Consider the following 23,025-nt stretch of genomic DNA (forward strand, 5'->3'; position numbering starts at 1 on the left):
GAAATTCTTGAATTCCATTATTTTTTCTTTTTTCTGAAATGGGGATCATATTTTGGGAGAACACCAGTCATCTTTTTTTTGTGTATATACTGGGGATTGAACCCAGGGGCACTTAACCACTGAGCCATATCCCCAACCCTTTCTATATTTTTGATTTTGAGACAGGGTCTCGCTAAGTTGCTTAGGGCCTCCTTAAATTGTTGAGACTGGCTTTGAATTTGCAATCCTCTGCCTCAACTTCCCAAGCTGCTGGGATTACAGGTATGTGCCATGGGACCTGGCTTCAACATCAGTAATCTTGAGAGTGAGAAACTTTGGGGGTAAAACAACAAAGTACATTCAAGGGAGAATGTGAACCATCTCCAGAAAGAGATATAGCAATCTCTTAGTCCCAGATATTAATATTTATAAAGGGAGAGTAGCTAAGGGTTGAATTGGATATAGAGGCAGGGCAGAGTTTTGTTACTTCAAACCAATTTCTCTAGTGCTTTCACACTACTCTCCTACGGTTACCTGTAGGAGGACCAGGGATGGTGGGGGAGGGTCTGGGTTGCTTATGAGTTACTTGTACTCTAACTATTCATGGATACTTTTCCTTTTGAGACTCAGCTTATTTTTCTGTATCCTCAAATTCCTATCTCAAAAGGAACCGACATCCATTTATCATACATAATTTATCTTAAATTCACTTGACATTTGGAGTGACAATCTGCTAGTTAATTAGCTTTATCCAAAGGAAAAATAAACTTCTCACATCTTTCTGATAGGAGGTAGTTCTGCGTCTTGGAGGAAGATACCTGGCTGAATTTAGATTCTTACTCTCCCATGGAGACTGAGAGATAAAGGCACAATATTTCTTAATGGGGCCTCACACATGCTGGGCAAGTACTCTACCACCGATTTTTATCTCCAGTCCATAAGCTTCCTTTACTTGATGGTAGAGATTGAATCCAGGGCTTTTCACTTGCTAGACAAGCACTCTACCACTGAGTTATATACCTAGACCTTTCTAAAATTTTATTTTGGGACAAGGTTTTGCTAAGTTACCCAGGCTGGTCTTAAACTTGTCCTCGTTCTGCCTCAGACTCCTGAGTCACTGAATGACAAGTGTGCACCACCATGTCCTGCTCACAATCTTTCTTTCTTTTTGTAAGATTTAAAAATATTTTTATTTTATTAATTTATTTTTATGTGGTGCTGAGGATCAAACCCAGTGCCTCACACATGCCAGCAAGCACTCTACTACTGAGCCACGACCCCAGTCTCTCCACAATCTTTCTTGATGATCACATTTGGAAGAGATCTGGCTCTCAGGTCCTTGAGAAATCAGACATTCCTGGTCAGAATGCTGGCAAGAAATTTACTTAATTTTAAAAGCTTTAAAAATATTTACGTACATTTCAGAAAGAATTTACAAGTGGTCAAATTAAATGTTCTAAGTAGGAGGGAGGAGTCTCCCATTATATTTAACAAGAAGAGTCATGTCTCTTATTTTTAATTTGTATTAGCCTTTAAACCTACCATGCCTCTCTCTTCTCCCTTATCTTTTCCTCCAACAGTTCACTTTCCCTACCTCTTAAAAATCTGTTTGTCCTTTTGCAATATCTACAGCTATTCTCCTGGCATTTATTCACCCACCCTTCTCTCTTTCTTTACCCTCTGATTTCCCTGCCTCTGCTTGCCTTATCCTTCATCTTTCAAAATTAAAACAGGATCAAAAATGGCTTAGTAACCCCTGAGGACAGTTGAGAGAAAATGGGCTTTCAGTTTAAGAAGAAAGGGTCGGGTAGTGTGAAAGGGTATGAGACTCTGTTTTTTGAGAGCTTATTTGAAGGTTCTAGCCGGGGAACACAGCCACTAGCATATTGGTGACCAAAGAACCAGTCTCTACTGGGAAGGTGGTCCTCTTCCACAGAGTGCAGTTTTGGGAGGGAAGCACATGGAGCGTTGAGGGAAGAAGGGGGAACACCAGCTACATTGGCCAGATCAACCCCTATGATCAATGAGGTTGCAGATAGCATAGACAGATCACTCTCACATGCAGGGTCTATATTTTGGAAAAAATGAGTTTATTTCCTTGCTCCATGGAGATGGCAGGAAAATAATTTTATTTTTTCTTTTGTCTGTTTCTCAGGGTCATGGCCATGGAGATCTGGAACCACACCTTCCTATCAAACTTCATCCTTAGAGGTCTGCTCAGCCACTCATCATATGACTGCTTCCTCTTTTCCCTGGTCCTTTTGGCCTTTGCTACTGCCCTGACTGGCAACATCCTTCTCCTTCTGCTCATCCAGGGTGACAGGCACCTGCATACTCCTATGTACTTTTTCCTCAGTCAGCTCTCCATCATGGACTTGACCATGGTTTGTGCTGTGGTGCCCAAGATGGCAGCCAACTTTCTCTCAGGCCATATATTCATCTCTTGGGGAGGTTGTGCAGCTCAGATTTTCCTAGTGGTCATGGTAGGAGGAGCTGAGTGCTTCCTTTTGGCAGTCATGGCCTATGACCGGTATGTAGCGATCTGCCACCCCCTGCGGTACTCTGTGCTCATGAGCTGGAAGACCTGCTATCTCCTGGCCATGGCATCCTGGATAGGGGGGGGTGTCTGACAGTGTGATTGATGTTGGTACAGTCTTCAGCTTCCCCTACTGTGCCTCTATGGAGGTGGACCACTTTTTCTGTGAGGTCCCTGCCCTTCTGCGTCTCTCCTGTGCCGACACCTCACTCTTTGAGGACCTCATCTACGCATGCTGTGTGGTCATGCTGCTGCTGCCCCTTGGAGTCATTGTGGCTTCCTATGCCCAGGTCCTCACGGCTGTGATTAGGATGCCTTCCACTGAGGGGAAGCAGAAGGCTCTGACCACTTGCTCTTCTCACCTGGCTGTGGTGGGCCTCTACTACAGTGGAGCCATATTTAGCTATATGCAAAGGGCCTCCACTCGGACACCAGCGGGAGACAGGGCCACCTCCATCTTCTACACCATTCTCACTCCAATGCTCAACCCACTCATCTACAGCCTGAGGAACAGGGAGGTTACCAGGGCACTGAGGAAGATGCTGGGGAGGTGGAGAGTGTAGGCACTTGTCCCTCCCTCTTGGGGGTTCCCTTCTTGGTCTGTCCCTTCTTCTGCTTCCCTGTCACTCCCATTCTTCCTCTCTGCCCTCACTGGCTCCCTGGCAGTTTGGGGCAAGACTGTGAACTAAGTAATCTGCTAACATGTAGGATGCTTGGAAGGAAAATGACAGGGTCACAGATGGTACTTGATTAGCTTCACAATGAATCCTCCCGTTCCTCACAAGCACCATTATTTCCAAGAATTAAAGCCCACCATAAATTTCGAGACCAGCAGATACATTGTTTAGGTGGCCAGTAAGGTTGGTAGGTCAGCCTTGCTTCTGAATTTCATTTTAAAAATGACCCAACAGCCAACAGTGGTGGTGAAGAATACTTGTAACTCCAACTACAGGAGAGGCCAAGGCAGATGCATGTTTGATGCCAGACTGGGCAAATTAGTGAGACCCTCATTCAAAATAAAATAAAGTGGTAGAGTGTTGGGTGGCATGTGTGAGGTCTGGCTTTGATCCCTACTATGGTAGAAAAATAAAATAAAATTGTGAACCAATAGTGTATGAGTTCCCCCTACACACTGTAATAAGGGTTCACTTTATGCTTCGAACATAACTCTTGCTGCTCTGCCACTCAGCTTATTTTATTTTAAAACTGACATATTTTTCTCCTTTTCTCTTCTCCCTCTCCCCATCCCTAACCTTGGGGGAAAGAAGATTACTTCCCATGCTAGGCCCAGTTATCTGTCCTTGAGTACACAGGCCAGAGATAAACTAATTCAACCCTGAACTGTCCTGTCACCAGAAGATCTAAGAAATGACTTTCTCAGGGCCACAGGTGAATTCATACCCCTCACATGGCACACCTGGAATGTAAGCCTTTGAATCACCTCTTTAAAAGCTTTCTGCACACCCCACCTCCGGGAAGATTTACAGCCTCAGCACCAGGAATCCTGGGTGTTTCTTCTTTGCTAGCAAATTAAACTTCTTTTCCTTTCTTTCTCGAAGTCTTATATTCTTCTTGGATTAGCACTGGGGACAAGGACTGAGATTTCAGTAACAGTACCAGGATTCTTATTTTGTGCGTACAGTATAAGGGATTAAACCAGGGTTGCCCTACCACTGAGTTATCTCCCCAGTCTCTTTTTATTGTTTATTTTGAGATAGGGTCTGGCTAAATTGCTCAGACTGGCCTTGAATTTAAGATCCTCCTGACTCAACCTCCTGCATCAGTGGGATCTGTACTTCTTTTGAGAAATATCCATTTAACTCATTTGTTCATTTATTTATCAGGTTATTTGTTCTTTTGGTGTTAATTTTTTAAATTCTTTATATATTCTGGATATTGACTCTCTGTCAGATGAACAATTGTACAAGATTTTCTGCCATTCTGTAGGCTATCTCTCAGTTATTTCCTTTGGTCTGCATAAATTTTTCAATTTGCTATAATCCCACTTGTCAATTCCTGTTATTACTTATTGAGATATCGGGATCCTACTCAGGAAGTCATTGCCTGAACCAGTATCTTGAAGTTTTCCCCTACGTTTTCCTCTAGTAGTTTCAAAGTTTCAGGTCTTTGATCCACTTTGACTTTTCCCCCTTTTTTGTACAGAGTGAGAGGGACCTAGTTTCAATCTTCTACAGGTGGAATCCAGTTTCCCAGCACCATTTGTAAATTAGTAAAGTTCCTTGGGGAAAATGGCATGGAGATTCCTCAAAACATTAAAAATGATCTACATATTCTAGCTGTGCCACTCCTGGATATGTCTGATAGAATCAAAGTCTGCATACAAAAGAGATACTTACATACACATGTTTATGGTGACACTATACAATGGCCAAGTTACAGAATTAACCTAGGTGCCCATCAACAGTAAATGGATAATATACACAACAGAGTATTATGTAGTCATAAAGAATGAAATCATGCCATCTTCAGGAAAATTGACAGAACTGGAGATTGCCATGTTAAGTGAAATAAGCCAGTTTTGGAAAGACAATTATTGTATTTTTAAAAATCTTATATGTGGAATGTAAAAGAAAATACAATTGTAAAAAGATATGAAAATAGAAGGAGGCCTATTAAAGAAGGGGAAGAAAAGGTAGTTAGGATTTAGCTGAAAGGGTGGTACAAAGCATATTATTATGTTTGTATGGAAATGTCACAGTGAAACTCATTGATGTGTATAATTACTGTATGCTGATATTATTAATAATAATAATGAAGTGAAACAAAATGGGTAAGGGGTGTAGCTCAGTGGCAGTACATGTACTTAACATGTACAATGCCCTGAGTTTGATCCCCAAGCAACATACACATGCATACACACACACACAAACACAAAAGCGAGCCAAGAGTGGGAACCAATTCAGAACACATTTCTGCACTGTAATATGGCACACAGGGTTTGAGTATGACATGTAGGAGGATCTTTGTAAGATTAATTCTTTCCCTAGACTTCATTTTATTCATCCGTACCATCATAGCTACTGGTAAAATTAAATCCAATATTTCTTGGTACTTACTAATTGCAAATTATTTTTGTGATGAAAAATTCCATTTTTGTGTGTTTCATGTTATTTAGAAATTTAAAGAGTTTTGTGCCTGCTCACAACTGTACTTTATTTATTTATTCTTTTAGGAGACAGGGTCCTTTTATGTTGCCAAGGCTGGCCTCAAGCAATCCTCATTTCTCAGTCTCTAAAATAGTTGGGACTATAGGCCTGTGTCACCAAACCCAGCTTTATACTTTAAATACAAGTATCAAGGTATATAATTTCAAAACAGCCAGAATCCTCTTTATTTACTTTCAGCTTTATAGAGATATAAATGACAAGGAAACATTGTAATATTTAAAGTATATACTTTGTGAAATGTTTACCAGAGTAATTTCAAACAGCCAGAGTTTAGACCACAGTAGGTATAGAGGTTATAATGCCTCACTCCATGTAATCAAGGAAGTTTAGGGGCTGATTGTGTTTCGTTTTCTTCTTCTCCCCTGTGTTTCTTCTTTGCTAGCAAAGCAATAAAACTCCTTTTTCATTTTTCTCATAAGTATGTCCTCATTATTAGATTGGCATCAGGGACAAGGATTGAACTTTTGGCAACATTGTCATCCCATTTCAGTCTCCCATCAAATGTCTGTAGGCCTAAGTGAAGAGTCAGTGTTTTCAGCAAAAGTGGCCTTCAAACCCCTGAAGAGAAACCTAAGCAAACGTTATTATCATAACCCACATGTCAAATTATTACCAGCAGGAGTCAGAATTGGGTTTGTGTTCCACTGAGTTGAAGAATGAACCCTGACAATGCAGAGATAAGCAAGTGAGAGGAATTTTACTAAAGAGAAAGGTGAGCTGGGTGTGGTGGTGCATGCCAGTAATCCCAGGAGCTCAGGAGGCTGAGGATGGAGGATTGCAACTTTAAGGCCAGCCTCAACAATTTAGTGAGACCCTAAGCAAGTTAATGAGAACCTGTCTCAAAAAAAAAAAAAAAAAGGACTGGAGAATGGGGTAAAGCAACCCCCAGTACCAAAAAAGAAAAAGAAAAAAGAAAAAAAAAGTGAAAGAAAGAATTCCCAGCACAGTGCTCCTGGGAGGGGCAAGAGTGCTATTTAAGTCTTAACAGCATTCTGTCTTTTAAAGGCACATAAGGAGAAGTTGATAAGCTCCTCTTGATGGGTCCTTGATATTTCAGATGTCTTGTGTGAGGGAACAGGCCAGATTATGCAGTTGCTCTTTGGGAGATAGAAACTTATACCATTTTAGAAATAGGAACTGTTTTTTTAACATGTAGGGACACGTTTAAATGACCGTTCTACTGCTGGCCCTCTTATCGACCTTTACTGTCCTTTCCATACTCTTTTTTTTTTAAATACAGATTTAACTTTATTCACCATTATCATTTAAAGTTTGATTTATAAACCTTTTGAATTGTTTCAGAGTTCTGTATTACAAGAATTAAACAGTATAATTATCCATTGCTTCATGAGTTCAAGTTATATATATTAAAAATCAAACAATTTCTAGAGAAATATGATCTACCCCCCTGCCATTTTGCTTCCACCATTATTCTGCCCCCCGCCCCCACCATATTACAACCTAGATTGCGAGCCTGCAAACTTCCTCATCAGTCATTGGTCAGATTGTTATTACCCCATGAAATTCCACTACTTAAGAATAGCTCCCCTGCCATTTTCTCTTTCTCTTACCTTTCAGGGTAGATGCTCTGCTCATCTGCTTAATAAAAGCTCTTGTGTGAGTTTCCACATCCAGAGTGATTTTCTGGGTGCTTTCATTGGTGCCATGACTCGGATGGGCTCTTCTACCACCACTTAGGTGAGTGGAATCCCATCTGATGCCCCAGACTCCCAGACGGTGGTCTCACCTTCCATTCTTCTGGATGCTCAGTTTCACATCCACCACAGGCCTTCAGATTGGTGAGTTTTCCCCTAGGTCAACTTAAGCACTCCTCTACTGACCTGAGACATGACTGTTGATCATCTGGTACCCTCGAGGTGGTTGAGGAGTGGGGATTCCCCCAGCCAAGACTTTTACAGTTATGGCTGGCCCCCTTAGTTGACCTTTATCTGACAGGTGGGTCCCTGATCTTTATGGTAGAGATTCTCTCTCTGGGTTGAGGCTCCTCTTCACTTTTCCTCTTGAAATTCCTGGCACCAGGTCCTCAATCCCCTCGCCTTTTGCCCAGCACACACTGATGGGGGGTGACGACTCCCATCATTGTGCTGTCTTCTCTTCTCCAGCCAACTAGTCTGTGACCTTGGGATGTTTTGGACACTGAGTCAGCTGTTTATCAGTCTCCACCATGGGATCTGTGTGCTCCATTCTGACAGATTCACCACTGGTGTGCCTACTAGACAATCTTAAACCTGACTTAAAACCATCAAAACTTATTCACTTGTGTAATGATATTTGACGATAATCAAACAAAATGGCCTATTAATGGCACCCTGGACCCCCAATGTTTTACAGGACTTATACAACTTCTGTGAGCAAGTGAGCAAGTGGAAAGAGATTTCTTATCTTCAAACTTTCCCTTTCTTGTGCACTAAACCTGATCTTTGCTCTTCCTGCAAACCCAAACACCTCCTTTTGGCTTCTTCTCCCCGTCTTAATCCTTCCTCCTCCTCTGACTTTGACCTGGCCATCCCCATATCAGTCCCCTGTGGCAGAGGCCTCTCCAATCCGTGCCCCTCCATCTCCTTTGCCCCATTCTGCTTCTGCTTCCACCCCCTCCTACCCAGCCCACCCAGTCCTCCTGTCTCGTGGTCCCATGTACATGTTCTAGCCCCCTTACAGGAGGTGGCCAGTGCAGAGGGAGTGATCAGAGTCCTTGCTCCTTTCTCACTCTCCAATCTTTCCCAGATAGAGAAGCAGCTAGGCTCCTTCACCTCCAACTCCACAAACTTCATTAAGGAATTTCAGTATCTTACCCAGTCTTATGATCTTACCTGGCATGACATTTATATGATCATGCTCAACACCTTGACCCCTGTGAAGAGCAAAAGAGTCCAGGAACAGACATGCAATTATGCAGATGAGGTTCACCAATTGACCCCCCCACCCAATTGGGGCTGAAGCACTACCAGATAGGAAGCCCAAATGGGACTATAACATGCGGATCGGCGTCTGTGGTGGGATGAGTTCTAAACCTGCATTTTTGCAGGTCTTCAAAAGGCCACCATTAAACCCATTAATTATGATAAATTTCAGGAAATAATACAGAACAAAACTGAAAACTCATCTGCCTTTCACTCAAAGTCATTGGGTAAAGTAAATTTCTTTAGAATTTCACCTTGACTAGGTTAAACTCCTGCCTCTTTCTCTTCTGCATCTTCACTCACTCCCAAAGAAACCTCCCAATATCTCCCTTTTTGAGCTGATGTATGGTTGTCCCATCCTTCCCCCTGGGATAATGTTCCTTCCTTTCCCTCTTCCTTCTGTATATTCATTCCTCTCCTAAACTACATTGGGGCATTCCTATGGGGTTATGCCAACTCCTGCCTGCCTACACCCTTGTCTGGCCCCCTGGCTCAATCTCTTCAAATAGGAGACCAAGTCCTTGTCTCTCCTCTGTAGGAGGCTACAGCCCCTGTATCTCCCAAATGGAAGGGACCCCATACTGTGATCCTGGCTAAGCCAACAGCTGTCAAGGTGCGAGATTTACCAGGATGGCTACACATTTCTTGGGTTAAGCTCTACTCTTAATCCACAAACTACTCTTCAGCTTCTAACCTTCAGGTTTCTTCCAACCAATGCTTGGCCACTCCAGTGGGACCACCTCAAGTTGAAGGCCATCAAGCCCTCCACCCTTCTTCCTATTCTGGAGGCCAAGGACCAGAACACTGAGGCACCAGGCAACCACACCCAGTCATGAGGATTGGACCACAAGCTACATTCTTGCCTCACCTGCCATTAGCCCTGTTTGCCATTTTTCTATTGGATTTTTTCCCAACAGATCTGTCCAGGTGCCAGCCATTTTCTTCCTCCCAGATTGCCCATGGGACTGCTGGAAGACCTACTGCTACTGTCCCCAGGGATGTTTTGCCCATTTTACATATGTCCACAGCTGATGCTCAGAGGATCTACTCTTAACACAAATAGTCACCAGCACACACCACATACTCAATTTAACCAACTCTCTCATGATACAGAGATGTTGAATGTGCTTGAGAGCAGGGTTCTCTCACTTCCTGGCTAGCGCCCTAGACTTTAACAGCTCTTTGACTTTCAACAGCACCCAAAATTATCAGGAGTGCCTCTCTTCCAATTTGCTTCCAGATGCATATCTTCCAATGGAAGCCACCCTGTGGGTTCACTAGAAAAAGGGAAGTGCTCACAGGAAGAGTGCTGCTTCTATGTCAACCAATCAGGTGTTGCTAAGGACAAGATCAAACAGCTGCAAGAGGACTTGGAGAAGAGAAGGAACAAACTTACCTGAGGATCCTCATGGCCCATTTTGGGTCAACTATGGCAACTTATTTTCCCATTTATGTCCCCCACTCCTTATAATTGCCATCATACTGGCATTTGCCCCTGCACACTGAAATATGCACAAAATCAGATTCAAAAAAAGTTTTTTTCTAATCAGACTATTAATAAGCTTGTAATTACAAAACCATCAGGACCTCATAAAGGAAGAATCGGTGCCTGGCTAGAAGTGCACTCCCCAGGAGAACTATCCAGTCCCCAACCCCCAACTGCTGCAATGGCATCTCCATCCCCTGAATCAGCTTTACATTCATGCCCAGCAGGAAGCAATTACTGAAGCTAGATCTTCGCTCATATGCCCAAAAAGGATCTTCTCATAAAAACAAAAATGGGGGAATGAAGGAACAATTGGTTAACAAGGCTGCAGTCACCTCTCCTCTGGCATTTTCCTGCTGCCATTATTCTGCCACCCAAAACACCATTTTACAACCTAGATTGGTAGCCTGCAGACTTCCTCGTTAGTCATTGGTTCAGATTGTTAGCCCAAGAACTTCCTTATCAGTCATTGATCAGATTGTTATTAGCCTGTGAAAGTCCACTACTCAAGAATAGCTCCCCCACCATTCTCTCTCTCTCTCTCTCTCTCTCTCACTCTTCAGGGCAGATGCTCTGCTTGTCTGCTTAATAAAATCTCTTGTGTGAGTTCCTGCATCTGGAGTGATTTTTGGGTGCTTTCAGACTTAAAGATAAGAATCAAATGATCATCTCAGTAGATGCAGAAAAAGTATTTGACAAAGTGCAGCACCTCTTCATGTTCAAAACACTAGGAAAACTATGGAACATACCTCAACATTGTAAAAGCTATCTATGCTAAACCCAAGACTAACATTCTAAATGGAGAAAAATTGAAAGCATTCCCTCTAAAAACTGGAATAAGACAGGGATGCCCTCTTTTGCCAATTCTATTCAACATAGTCCTGGAAACTCTAGCCAGAGCAACTAGACAAACAAAAAATATTAAAGAGTTATGAATACAAAAAGAAGAACTCAAACTGTCACTATTTGCAAATGACATGATTCTATATGTAGAAGATCCAAAATATTCCACCAGAAACTTCTAGAGCTAGTAAATAATTTCAACAAAGTAGCAGGATATAAAAATCAATACCCATAAATCAATTGTGTTCTTTTTTTTAATTTCTTTTCTTTATTGGGATTATATGACAGATGGATCAGAAGTCACTTTTTTTTTTTGGTACTGGAATTGAACCCAGGGATGCTTTAACACTGAGCTAGCCCTAGTTCTTTCTTTTTTTTTTTTATTATATACAAATGGGATACATGTTGTTTCTCTATTTGTACATACAGTCAAGGCATACCATTTGTGCAATCATACATTTACATAGGGCAATGATGTTTGATTACTTTTTTTCCTTCCCCCCCACCCCTCCCACCCCTCTGACCCCTCTTTTCCCTCTATACAGTCCTTCTTTCCTTCATTCTTACCGCTCTCCTTATCCCTAACCCTAAACCTAACCCTAAACCTAATGCTAACCCCTCCCACGCCCCATTATATGTCCTCATCCGCTTATCAGCGAGATCATTTGTCCTTTAGTTTTTTGAGATTGGCTTATCTCACTTAGCATGATATTCTCCAATTTCATCCATTTGCCTGCAAATGCCATAATTTTATCATTCTTCATTGCGGAGTAATATTCCATTGTACATATATGCCACAGTTTCTTTATCCACTCATCAACTGAAGGGCATCTAGGTTGGTTCCACAATCTGGCTATTGTGAATTGAGCAGCAATGAACATTGATGTGGCTGTATCTCTGTAGTATGCTGATTGTAAGTCCTTTGGGTATAGGCCAAGGAGTGGGATAGCTGGGTCAAATGGTGTTTCCATTCCAAGTTTTCTGAGGAATCTCCACACTGCTTTCCAGAGTGGCTGCACTAATTTGCAACCCCACCAGCAATGTATGAGTGTTCCTTTTTCACCACATCCTCGCCAACACCTATTGTTGCTTGTATTCTTGATAATCACCATTCTAATTGGGGTGAAATGAAATCTTAGGGTAGTTTTGATTTGCATTTCCCTTATTACTAGGGATGTTGAACATTTTTTCATATATATGTTGATTACTTGTACATCTTCTTCTGTGAAGTGTCTGTTCATTTCCTTAGCCCATTTGTTGATTGGATTATTTGTATTCTTCGTGTAGAGTTTTTTGAGTTCTTTATAGATTCTGGAAATTAGCACTCTATCTGAAGTATGGTTGGCAAAGATATTCTCCCACTCTGTAGGCTCTCTCTTCACATTGATGATAGTTTCCTTTGCTGAGAGAAAGCTTTTTAGTTTGAATCTATCCCAGTTGTTGATTCTTGCTTTTATTTCTTGTGCTATGGGAGTCCTGTTAAGGAAGTCTGATCCTAAGCCGACAAGTTGAAGATTTGGACCTACTTTTTCTTCTATAAGATGCAGGGTCTCTGGTCTGATTCCGAGGTCCTTAATCCATTTTGAGTTTAGTTTTGTTCACGGTGAGAGATATGGGTTTAGTTTCATTTTGTTGCTTATGGATTTCCAGTTTTCCCAGCACCATTTGTTGAAGAGGCTATCTTTTCTCCATTGCATGTTTTTGGAACCTTTGTCTAGTATGAGAAAATTGTATTTATTTGGGTTTGTGTCCATGTCCTCTATTCTGTACCATTGATCTACCTTTCTATTTTGGTACCAATACCATGCCATTTTTGTTACTATTGCTTTGTAGTAGAGTTGAAGATCTGGTATTGCAATACCCCTGCTTCGCTCTTTCTACTGAGGATTGCTTTAGCTATTCTAGGTTTTTTATTCTTCCAGATGAATTTCATAATTGCTTGCTCTATTTCTGCAAGGTACATCATTGGGATTTTAATTGGAATTGCATTGAATCTGTATAGCACTTTAGGTAGTATAGCCATTTTGACAATATTAATTCTTCCTATCCAAGAACATGGGAGATCTTTCCATCTTCTAAGGTTTTCTTTAATTTCTTTCTTTAGTGTTCTGTAGTTCTCATTGTACAGGTCTTTCACCTCTTTTGTGAGATTGATTCCCAAGTATTTTATTTTTTTCGATGCTATTGTGAATGGGGTAGTTTTCCTGATTTCTCTTTCTGAAGATTCATCATTTATGTATAAAAATGCATTGGATTTATGAGCATTGATCTTGTAACCTGCTACTTTACTGAATTCACTTATGAGTTCTAAAAGTTTTCTGGTGGAATTTCCAGGTTCCTCTAAATATATAATCATGTCATCAGCGAACAGGGATAGTTTGAGTTCTTCTTTTCCTATTCGTATCCCTTTAATTTCTTTGGTTTGTCTAATTGCTCTGGCTAGAGTCTCAAGGACGATGTTGAATAGAAGTGGTGAAAGAGGGCATGCCTGCCTTGTTCCAGTTTTTAGGGGGAACGCTTTCAGTTTTACACCATTTAGAATGATATTAGCCATGGGCTTAGCGTAGATGGCCTTTATAATGTTAAGGAATGTTCCCACTACCCCAATTTTTTCTAGTGTTTTGAGCATGAAGGGATGCTGTATTTTATCGAATGCTTTTTCTGCATCTATTGAAATGATCATGTGATTTTTAACTTTAAGTCTGTTGATATGGTGAATGACATTTATTGATTTCCTGATGTTGAACCAACCTTGCATCCCTGGGATGAAACCCACTTGATCGTGGTGCACTATCTTTTTAATATATATTTGTATGCGATTTGCTAAAATTTTGTTGAGAATTTTTGCATCGATGTTCATTAAGGATATTGGTCTGAAATTTTCTTTCCTCGATGTGTCTCTGTCTGGTTTAGGTATCAGGGTGATATTGGCTTCATAGAACGAGTTTGGGAGGGTTCCCTCCTCTTCTATTTCATGGAATACTTTGAGGAGTATTGGAATGAGCTCTTCTTTAAAGGTTTTGTAGAACTCGGCTGAGAACCCATCTGGTCCTGGACTTTTCTTTGTTGGTAGGCTTTTGATGACCTCTTCTATTTCATTGCTTGAAATTGGTTTATTTAAGTTGTGTATGTCCTCCTCGTTCAGTTTAGGTAATTCATATGTCTCTAGAAATTTGTTGATGTCTTTGAGGTTTTCTGTTTTGTTGGAGTACAGATTTTCAAAATAGCTTCTAATTATGTTTTGTATTTCACTCGTGTCTGTTGTGATGTTTCCTTGTTCATTCCGAATTTTAGTAATTTGAGTTTTCTCCCTCTTTCTCTTTGTTAGTGTGGCTAAGGGTTTATCAATTTTATTTATTTTTTCAAAGAACCAACTATTTATTTTGTTAATTTTTCCAATTGTTTCTTTTGTTTTGATTTCGTTGATTTCGGCTCTGATTTTAACTATTTCCTGTCTTCTACTACTTTTGGTATTGGTCTGCTCTTCTTTTTCTAGCGCTTTGAGCTGTAGTGTTAAGTCGTTTATTTGTTGATTTCTACTTCTTTTTTTGAATGCACCCCATGAAATAAATCTTCCTCTAAGTACTGCTTTCATAGTGTCCCAGAGATTTTGATATGATGTGTCTTTGTTCTCGTTTACTTCTAAGAATTTTTTATTTCCCTCCTGATGTCTTCTGTTATCCATTCATCATATAATAGTGTATTATTTAATCTCCAGGTATTGGAGAAGTTTCTGTTTTTTATTCTGTCATTTATTTCTAATTTCAATCCATTATGATCTGATAGAGTACAAGGTAGTATCTCTATCTTCTTGTATTTGCTAACAGTAGCTTTGTGGCATAAAATATGGTCTATTTTAGAGAAGGGTCCATGTGCTGCTGAGAAGAAAGTGTATTCGTTCTTTGTTGGATGGTATATATATATATATCTATATCTATATATGTATATATATCTATATCTATATATATATCTATATATGTCGGTTAAGTCTAAATTGTTGATTGTGTTGTTGAGATCTATAGTTTCTTTATTCAATTTTTGTTTGGACGATCTATCCAGTGGTGAGAGAGGTGTGTTAAAATCGCCTAGTATTATTGTGTTGTGGTCTATTTGATTTCTGGAATTGAGAAGGATTTGTTTGACGTACGTGAATGAGCCAATGTTCGGGGCATAGATATTTATGATTGTTATGTCTTGCTGATTTATGCTTCCCTTAAGCAGCATGTAATGTCCTTCTTTATCCCTTCTGACTAGTTTTGGCTTGAAGTTCACATTATTTGAAATGAGGATGGATACTCCAGCTTTTTTGCTGTGTCCGTGGGCATAGTATGTTTTTCCCCATCCTTTCACCTTTAGTCTATGGGTGTCTCTTTCTATGAGATGAGTCTCTTGCAGGCAGTATATTGTTGGATTTTTCTTTTTAATCCAATCTGCCAGTCTATGTCTTTTGATTGATGAATTCAGGCCATTAACATTCAGGGTTATTATTGTGATATGATTTGTATTCCCAGTCATTTGACTCATTTTTTTTTTTTGACATGATTTGGTTTCTCCTTTGTTTGGCTATTCCTTTAGGCTAGTGCCTCCTGTTGCTGATTTGCATGGTTGTTTTTCATCTCTTCCTCATGGAATATTTTGCTGAGAATGTTCTGTAATGCTGGCTTTCTTTTTGTAAATTCCTTTAGCTTTTGTTTATCATGGAAGGATCTTATTTCATCGTCAAATTTGGAGGTAAGTTTTGCTGGGTATAAGATTCTTGGTTGGCATCCATTTTCTTTCAGGGCTTGGTAAATGTTGTTCCAGGTCCTTCTAGCTTTTAGTGTCTGGATTGAAAAATCTGCTGATATTCTTATTGATTTCCCTCTGAATGTAATTTGATTCTTTTCTCTCGCGGCCTTCAAAATTCTGTCTTTATTTTGTATGTTAGTTATATTCATAATAATGTGCCTTGGTGTGGGTCTGTTGTAATTTTGTATGTTTGGAGTTCTATAAGCCTCTTATTCAGTTTTCCATTTCATTCTTCAGATTTGGGAAATTTTCTGATATTATTTCATTGAATAGATTGTTCATTCCTTTGGTTTGTTTCTCTAAGCCTTCCTCAATTCCAATAATTCTTAAATTTGATCTTTTCATGATATCCCATAATTCTTGTAGATTCTGTTCATGATTTCTTACCATCCTCTCTGTTTGGCCAACTTTGTTTTCAAGATTAAATAATTTGTCTTCAATGTCTGAGGTTCTGTCTTCCAGGTGTTCTATCCTATTGGTTATGCTTTCTATGGAGTTTTTAACTTGGTTTATTGTTTCCTTCATTTCAAGTATTTCAGTTTGCTTTTTTTTCAATATCTCTAACTCTTTATTGAAATGATCTCTTGCTTCCCGTATTTGGTCTTTTAACTGTTGATTGGTGCGATCATTTAATGCCTGCATTTGCTCTTTCATCTCCTCCTTCAGTGACTGCATTTGCTCTTTCATCTCCTCATTTGCTTCCCTGATTGTTTTAATTACGTACATTCTGAACTCCCTTTCTGACATTTCTTCTGCTGTGCTGTCATTGGGTTTTATTGATGTAGTATCTAGGTTTGTTTGGGACATTTTCTTCCCTTGTTTTCTCATATTGGTCAGCTGTCTGTGGGACCCTGAGATATTGCAGATTTTCGCTGTTGGCTTATAGTGTCCCGGTAGATTTCCAGTGTATCACCTCCCAGCCTTCAGTAGCCTGATGTCTTGGAGAAATTTGATAATGCAGTGCATCTGAAGAAAGCTGCCCCTAGCCCCCTACTGGTTCCAGGGTTTGGAGCTGGCTCTGTGTGGAAAGGCTCTCACTGGGGGCCTGCACCGTGCAGCTGGCCGTGTGGGAGGAGCCCACCGCCGGAGTGTGGAAGGCTACCTGGGGAAGACTCTAGCTGCCCTGCCCTGCTCTGATAAGCCACCCCTATCTGTGCCTGCCACCCGAGCCGAGCTTTACCCAGTGGGCAGACTCACCCTTGGCTCTATTTCAGTACGAGTCTCTCAATGCCTCCCCTTCTTAACTCCTGGGTTCTGGAGCGACTGGGGGTGCAGTCACCCTCTAGGCCGCCATCTTGGATCACCCCGTGGAAAGCACCTGCGGCCGGAGTGGGCAGAGCCGCCTGAAGAGATCTCTGGCTGCCCTGCCCTGATCCCAGAGGCTGCTTGCAGATCGAAGCTCTCTGTTGGTTCGGGGACTTGTGGCTGGTTCTATGTAGAAAGCCTCTCACTGGGCGGTCTGGTCCGAGAAGCTAGCCTTGAAAGGCACATCCCACCGCAGGGGTCCAGGCTACTTGGGGAAGTCTCCAATTGTGTTCTTATATATCAGTGATGAATCCTCTGAAAGAGAAATTAGGAAAACTACCCCATTTGCAATAGCCTAAAAAAACACTTGGGAATAAATCTACCAAAGATGTGAATGATCTCTATAATGAAAATTACAGGACACTAAAGAAAGAAATCACAGAAGAACTTAGAAGATGGAAAGATCTCCTATGTTCTTGGAGGGAAGAATCAAAATTGTCAAAATGGCCATACTACCAAAAGCATTATACAGATTTAATGCAATTCCTATTAAAATCCCAATGACCTTCTTCATGGAAATAGAAAAAGAAATCACAAAATTCATTTGGAAAAATAAGAGAACCACAATAGCCAAAGCAATCTTTAGCAAGAAGAGTGAAGCAGGAGGCATCACAATACCAGACTTTAAACTATACTACAGAGCTATAGTTATAAAACAGCAAGGTATTGGCACCAAAATAGACATGTAGACCAATGGTACAGAATAGGAGACACAGAAAAAAACCCACATAAATAACACTTATCTCATACTACACAAAGGCACCAAAAACATATTGCAGGAAAGATAGCCTCTTCAACAAATGGTGTTGGGAAAATTGGAAATCCACATGTAACAAAATAAAATTAAACTCCTATCTCTCACCCTGCACAAAACCCAACTCAAAGTGAATTAAGGACCTAGGAATTAGACCAGAGATCCTGTGCCTAATAGAAGCAGAAGTAGGCCAAAATCTTCATCATGTCAACTTAGAATCTGACTTCCTTAACACAACTCCTAAAGTATAAGAAATAAAATCAAGAATCAATAAATGGGATGGATTCAAACTAAAATTTTTCTTTTCAGCAAAGGAAACAATCAATAATGTGAACAGAGACCCTTCAGAATGGGAGAAAATCTTTATCACACACACATCAGATAGAGTACTAATCTCCAGAATTTATAAAGAATCCAAAAAAGTTAACACCAAAAAAAAAAAAAAAACCCAATCAATAAATGCACTGAGGAAGTGAACAGACACTTCATAGAAGAAGATATACAATCAATAAATAAATACATGAAAAAATACTCAACATCTCTAACAATTAGAGAAATGCAAATCAAAACTACTCTAAGGTTTCATCTCACTCCAGTCAGAATGGCAATTATCAAGAATATAAGCAACAATAATTGTTAATGAGGATGTGGGGGAAAAGGTACATTCAAACATTGTTGGTGGGACTACAAATTGGTGCAACCACTCTAGAAAGCAGTATGGAGATTCCTTAGAAACTTGGAATGGAAACACCTTTGACCAGCTATCCCACTCCTAAGTTTTTATCCCAAGGACTTAAAAACAGCATACTGCATTGATGCAGCCACACCAATGTTTATAGCAACTCAATTCACTATAGCCAAGCTGTGGAACCAACATAGGTGACCTTCAACAGATGAATGGATAAAGAAAATGCGGTATATATACACAATGGAATACTATTCAGACATAAAGAAGAATAAAATTATGGCATTTGCAGTAAATGGATGGAGTTGGAGAATATCATGCTAAGCAAAATAAGCCAATCTCAAAAAACCAAAGGCCAAATGTTTTCTGATATGCGGATGCTGATCCATAATTTGGGGAGGGTTAGGGAAGAATGGAAGAACTTTGGATTGGGCAGAGGGGAATGAGGGGAGGAGAAGGTACATGGGGGTGGGAAAAATGGTGGAATGAGATGGACATTATTACCCTGTGTACATGTATGATTGCGCAAATGGTGTGATTTTTCTCATGTACAGAAAAATGAGAAGTTGTGTTCCAATTGTGTACAATGAGTTGAAAAGCATTCTGCTGTCATGTATAACTAATTAGAACAAATAAAAAGAAAAAAAACAATAAACATTTTTTCTGTGTGGTAACTATACAATATAATAAATGTCAAGGGCTCGTCAAGGCAGTTTTTCATTACTTTTAGGATCTAAATCAAGATTCTGAATATTCAGAGTTATTTTGCTATATTATTTTATATTCCAATATCTCTCTACCTATATTGAGTCAAGTTACATGACCAAAACAATTTAGAAGAGTAATTACCTTTGTAGCAAAAGACTTTCCATCTACATTATCATGTTCAAAGGAATTCATGTTGCAATGCTGACAAAATCTGCTGGTTACTCTGGCAAAATGGGCAGTGTACTCACTACATGAACCCTGTGGCAGGTCACATGGGTACAAACATGGAATAGTAATGCACAGTTCATCCAGGATGGTGCTGGTGCCCCAGCTAAAAACTAACCAATGAAACAACACATCAACTGCAGTTGACTTGGTTACAGGAAAACCACATTTAAGAATTATAATAGGGGCTGGGGAGATAACTCAGTCGGTAGAGTGCTTGCCTTATAAGCACAAGGCCCTGGGTTCGATCCCCAGCACCCAAAAGAAAAAAAAAAAAAAAGAATTATAATACATTATCTTCCTCATCTCATCCTTAGTCATTGACAGGAAATTTTTAGGCCATCATGCTGTTTACTTTGTGGATTGTGGTAGTAAATGAGCCAAGACGGACTTCCTCAGAATTAGCAATGAACTGTAGTAGTTCCTACTCTTCCCATTTGTCAAGTACAACCAAATCTTTGTATAAATCAAATGAATTCAAACTGGGGATAAGAGTGTTAAAATACACTATTTTTCCAATGTAAAAATACCTTCCCTCTCTCTCTTACAGGGTTACATTCTGAACTATCCATTGTTAGAAAAGATAGTTTGGCTTGGCCTCTAATCACTCATTTATTTCCTTCAGTGGAAATTGATTTCTGCACAGATTACAGTCTTCTAATTTACCTTATAAAAAATATAGGACTTTTAAATTTTGCAGAAAAGCATTGAACATAAAATTCACATGAGAATTTCTAAACATAAGCCACAGGAGAGCTAACTTCTCCGTGTCACCGCAGTGTTCCAGTGCCCAGAAATATACCTGGAAACAGGAGGCATCTGGCAGACCTCTGCCAAACGGAGCGACTGGGCTTGAAAAGCAAGACACACACTGCACATGGCAATATGTAGACAGAAGGGCACTGGAAGAATCACACCGCAACGTTCAAGAGAGACTGCGTACTTCTTCAGCATTTCCCAGTGTTCCAGAATACATGGCCACACATACACACAGACACCCACAGAACTGTTGCCTTGTGATGCTCCGCAGCTTACATTACACATTACTAACCATTAAAAGTTAATAAAGGGGCAATTCTGCAAGCAGTAGCTCAGTCATTCCCCCGAAAACAAAACTCGGTGTGAAGGTGTGTCGTATGTACAAGAAACTTCCAACGGTGGTAGAAACATCACTGTCGCCATGATCTGTCAGATAGACTGAGCAGCTTTCATCCTGAATAGCTTCCTGAGACTTCTCTCTGGGAGCACTATCAAAGACACAGAATCAATCAATTAATTTTAGGTTTTAACAAGTGATTTAAAACATTGGCAAGTAAGATTACTTACTTGATCAAATACTTCCAAAAATCAAATATGTAATTCATCAAAAGATTAAAAAATAAATGAGTAAAGGTGCCCTTAGGACCTAAACCTAGTGGGCACAATACAGATCTTGATTTTGTTTAGACATGCAATCATCATTTAGGGCTGGTCTTGGATTCAGGTCATTTAGTATGAGTTGACTAGAAAACCTGCCAACCACATCAAATTAGGAAAACTTCAACACCTGTTGTCTTTTGCAGCCAAGTCACACTCAATATCAAATAGCCACTTTTCAAGTACCTCCCTGTTTTTGACGCTCAAGATGACCACCACCAGCTTCTGAACCGAGCATTGTACAGCCAGTCTTTTAACTTCCACCACACAGTTGAGGTACTTGATGAGCTCAGGGTCGGTAGTTATCAGCAAGGTGAGTCCATACTTCTGCACTGGAGTGAGGGTTTCAGAGGGGATATATGCCTTGTTGACACAGAATAAGAAGAACTTGCCCACGATCTCTGCTCTCCTGCTCAGGGTGACGTCCTGCTCCTGGAATAGCTGCCACCATAGAGAGACCACAACTTCCACTGCCTGGTTCAAAAGTCCCGTCCCTGTTCTTGAATGCCTTTCCTTTCCTATCTCAAAAGGGGGTACTGACAGCAAAGCTATGGAAGACATTGTATTGCCCATTGGTGTGATCTCCAGAATTAGTGATTTTTAAGTCAACTAAGGCAAGTGAAGCTAGAGACTGTATTTTGGCACCCTCATTCCCAACAATGGCAACTGGGACCTGGGTGGAAATAAAGTGGCCAGAAGTGAACAGGTTCTGGATATATGTTGAAGTTCAAATCAACAGGACATTTTTTTTTCTGGTTGTGTTGGAAATGGATCCAGGACCTCACACATAGTGGGCACCAACAGGATTTTCTACCTTAACATCATCAAGAAGAAAAAATAAAAATAAAATTGCACCAGCACGGGTTCAGGGCACTTAAAATGGAGTTGGGAGGTCATTGTTAATCAAATCTCAGACATATCTGCAGCTGAACCTTTGAACTAGGCTGCAGACTTTCTCACTGGTGATGCAAATGGACCTTTGAAACATTGTTAAAAATCTCTGTTGTGCTGGTGCAATGGAGTCCCCTGAAATTCCAGCAACTGGGGGGGCTAACCAGGAGAATTCCAAGTTCCAGATCAACCTCAGGAATTTAGTGAGGGCCTAAACAATTTAACAAGGACCTATCTCAAAAAACATAAAGGACTGGGGATGTGGCCCAGTTGGTTAAGCCCCTCTGGGTTCAATCTCCAGTACTAAATAATAAATAAATAAATAAATAAATAAATAAATAAATAAATAAATCTTTGTTAACCTTTTGTGCAATGGGTCTCCCTTCCCTCAGAATACTCAGAGACAGTCTGTAGTCAATCCATAGCTTAGAAACGTTTGCCTGCTGGGATCACAATTCCTGACCAACAAGTGATGTACCTTCCAAATCCCTGGGTTTAAAGCTATAAATATCACTGCTATTTTATAAAATCTCTGAGAACATCTTTTTCTTTTCTTTAATTTTTTCTGAGAACGTTTTCAAAACTGTTTGAATCTGTGTGTTCCTCCATCACATTCCTAATTAGGCACCAATAATTATAATTTTCTTCATTCTCAACTAAATTGATTTTTATCTTGGTCAACACCATAGAGCCGATATTACCACTTCACAGATTTTTAAGAGGAATAAAATGAGAAACTGCACTTAACCTGCTTGGCACTGAGTTTTTTCCATTAAAATGTGTGAATGTGTCAGTAATCAATGCATTTCTTAAAAAGGTTATAAAGGGTGTGGTGGTGCACACTTTTGTAACACGTTATTCTGGAGGTTGAGGCAGGAGAAGTCATAGGTGGAGGCCAGACTTGGCAATTTAGCCAGACTCTATCTCAAAATAAAAAGGACTGGGGATGTAACTCAGTGGTAGAGCACCTCTGGGTTCAATCCCCAGTACTGCTAAGTAAATAATAAGTAAGTAAATAAATAAATAAAATTATGATAGACAATTGTATGTCATTTAAGGAAGCAGACCTTAAGGTTGTTTTCTAGAACTTCTATGGGGTATGTTTTTGGTTTTGTTTTTGTAATGTACAAAGCTGCTCTCCCCACCCTTTCCATTGCAGCCATTTCCCCGCCTCCCAACTACTGTCAGTCTGTGAACATCCTAGCTAGCTACTAGTTCATCAGTCAGCTTGCAAGTATCCTTCTCCATTATTGGTCCTGTGTTAGCCCAGTGGAATTCAACTGCTTCACGGAAGCTACCC

At 40.2% G+C, this 23,025-nt stretch overlaps 1 protein-coding gene and 1 pseudogene across 1 annotated transcript; one reads left to right on the top strand and one right to left on the bottom strand.

The window, feature by feature from the left end:
- Positions 1–2,138: 2,138 nt before the first annotated feature.
- LOC124987489 (olfactory receptor 2M3-like) lies at positions 2,139–3,078 on the top strand. Its single transcript, XM_047556764.1, is given in 2 exon segments — positions 2,139–2,606; positions 2,608–3,078. Coding segments are annotated over 2 exon segments (939 nt in total).
- Positions 3,079–19,731: 16,653 nt separating this feature from the next.
- Positions 19,732–21,395, bottom strand: LOC124986414 (mitotic spindle assembly checkpoint protein MAD2A-like; annotated as a pseudogene).
- Positions 21,396–23,025: the final 1,630 nt, after the last annotated feature.

Source organism: Sciurus carolinensis, chromosome 6 (assembly GCF_902686445.1).
Source record: "Sciurus carolinensis chromosome 6, mSciCar1.2, whole genome shotgun sequence".
Taxonomy (NCBI): Eukaryota; Metazoa; Chordata; class Mammalia; order Rodentia; family Sciuridae; genus Sciurus; species Sciurus carolinensis.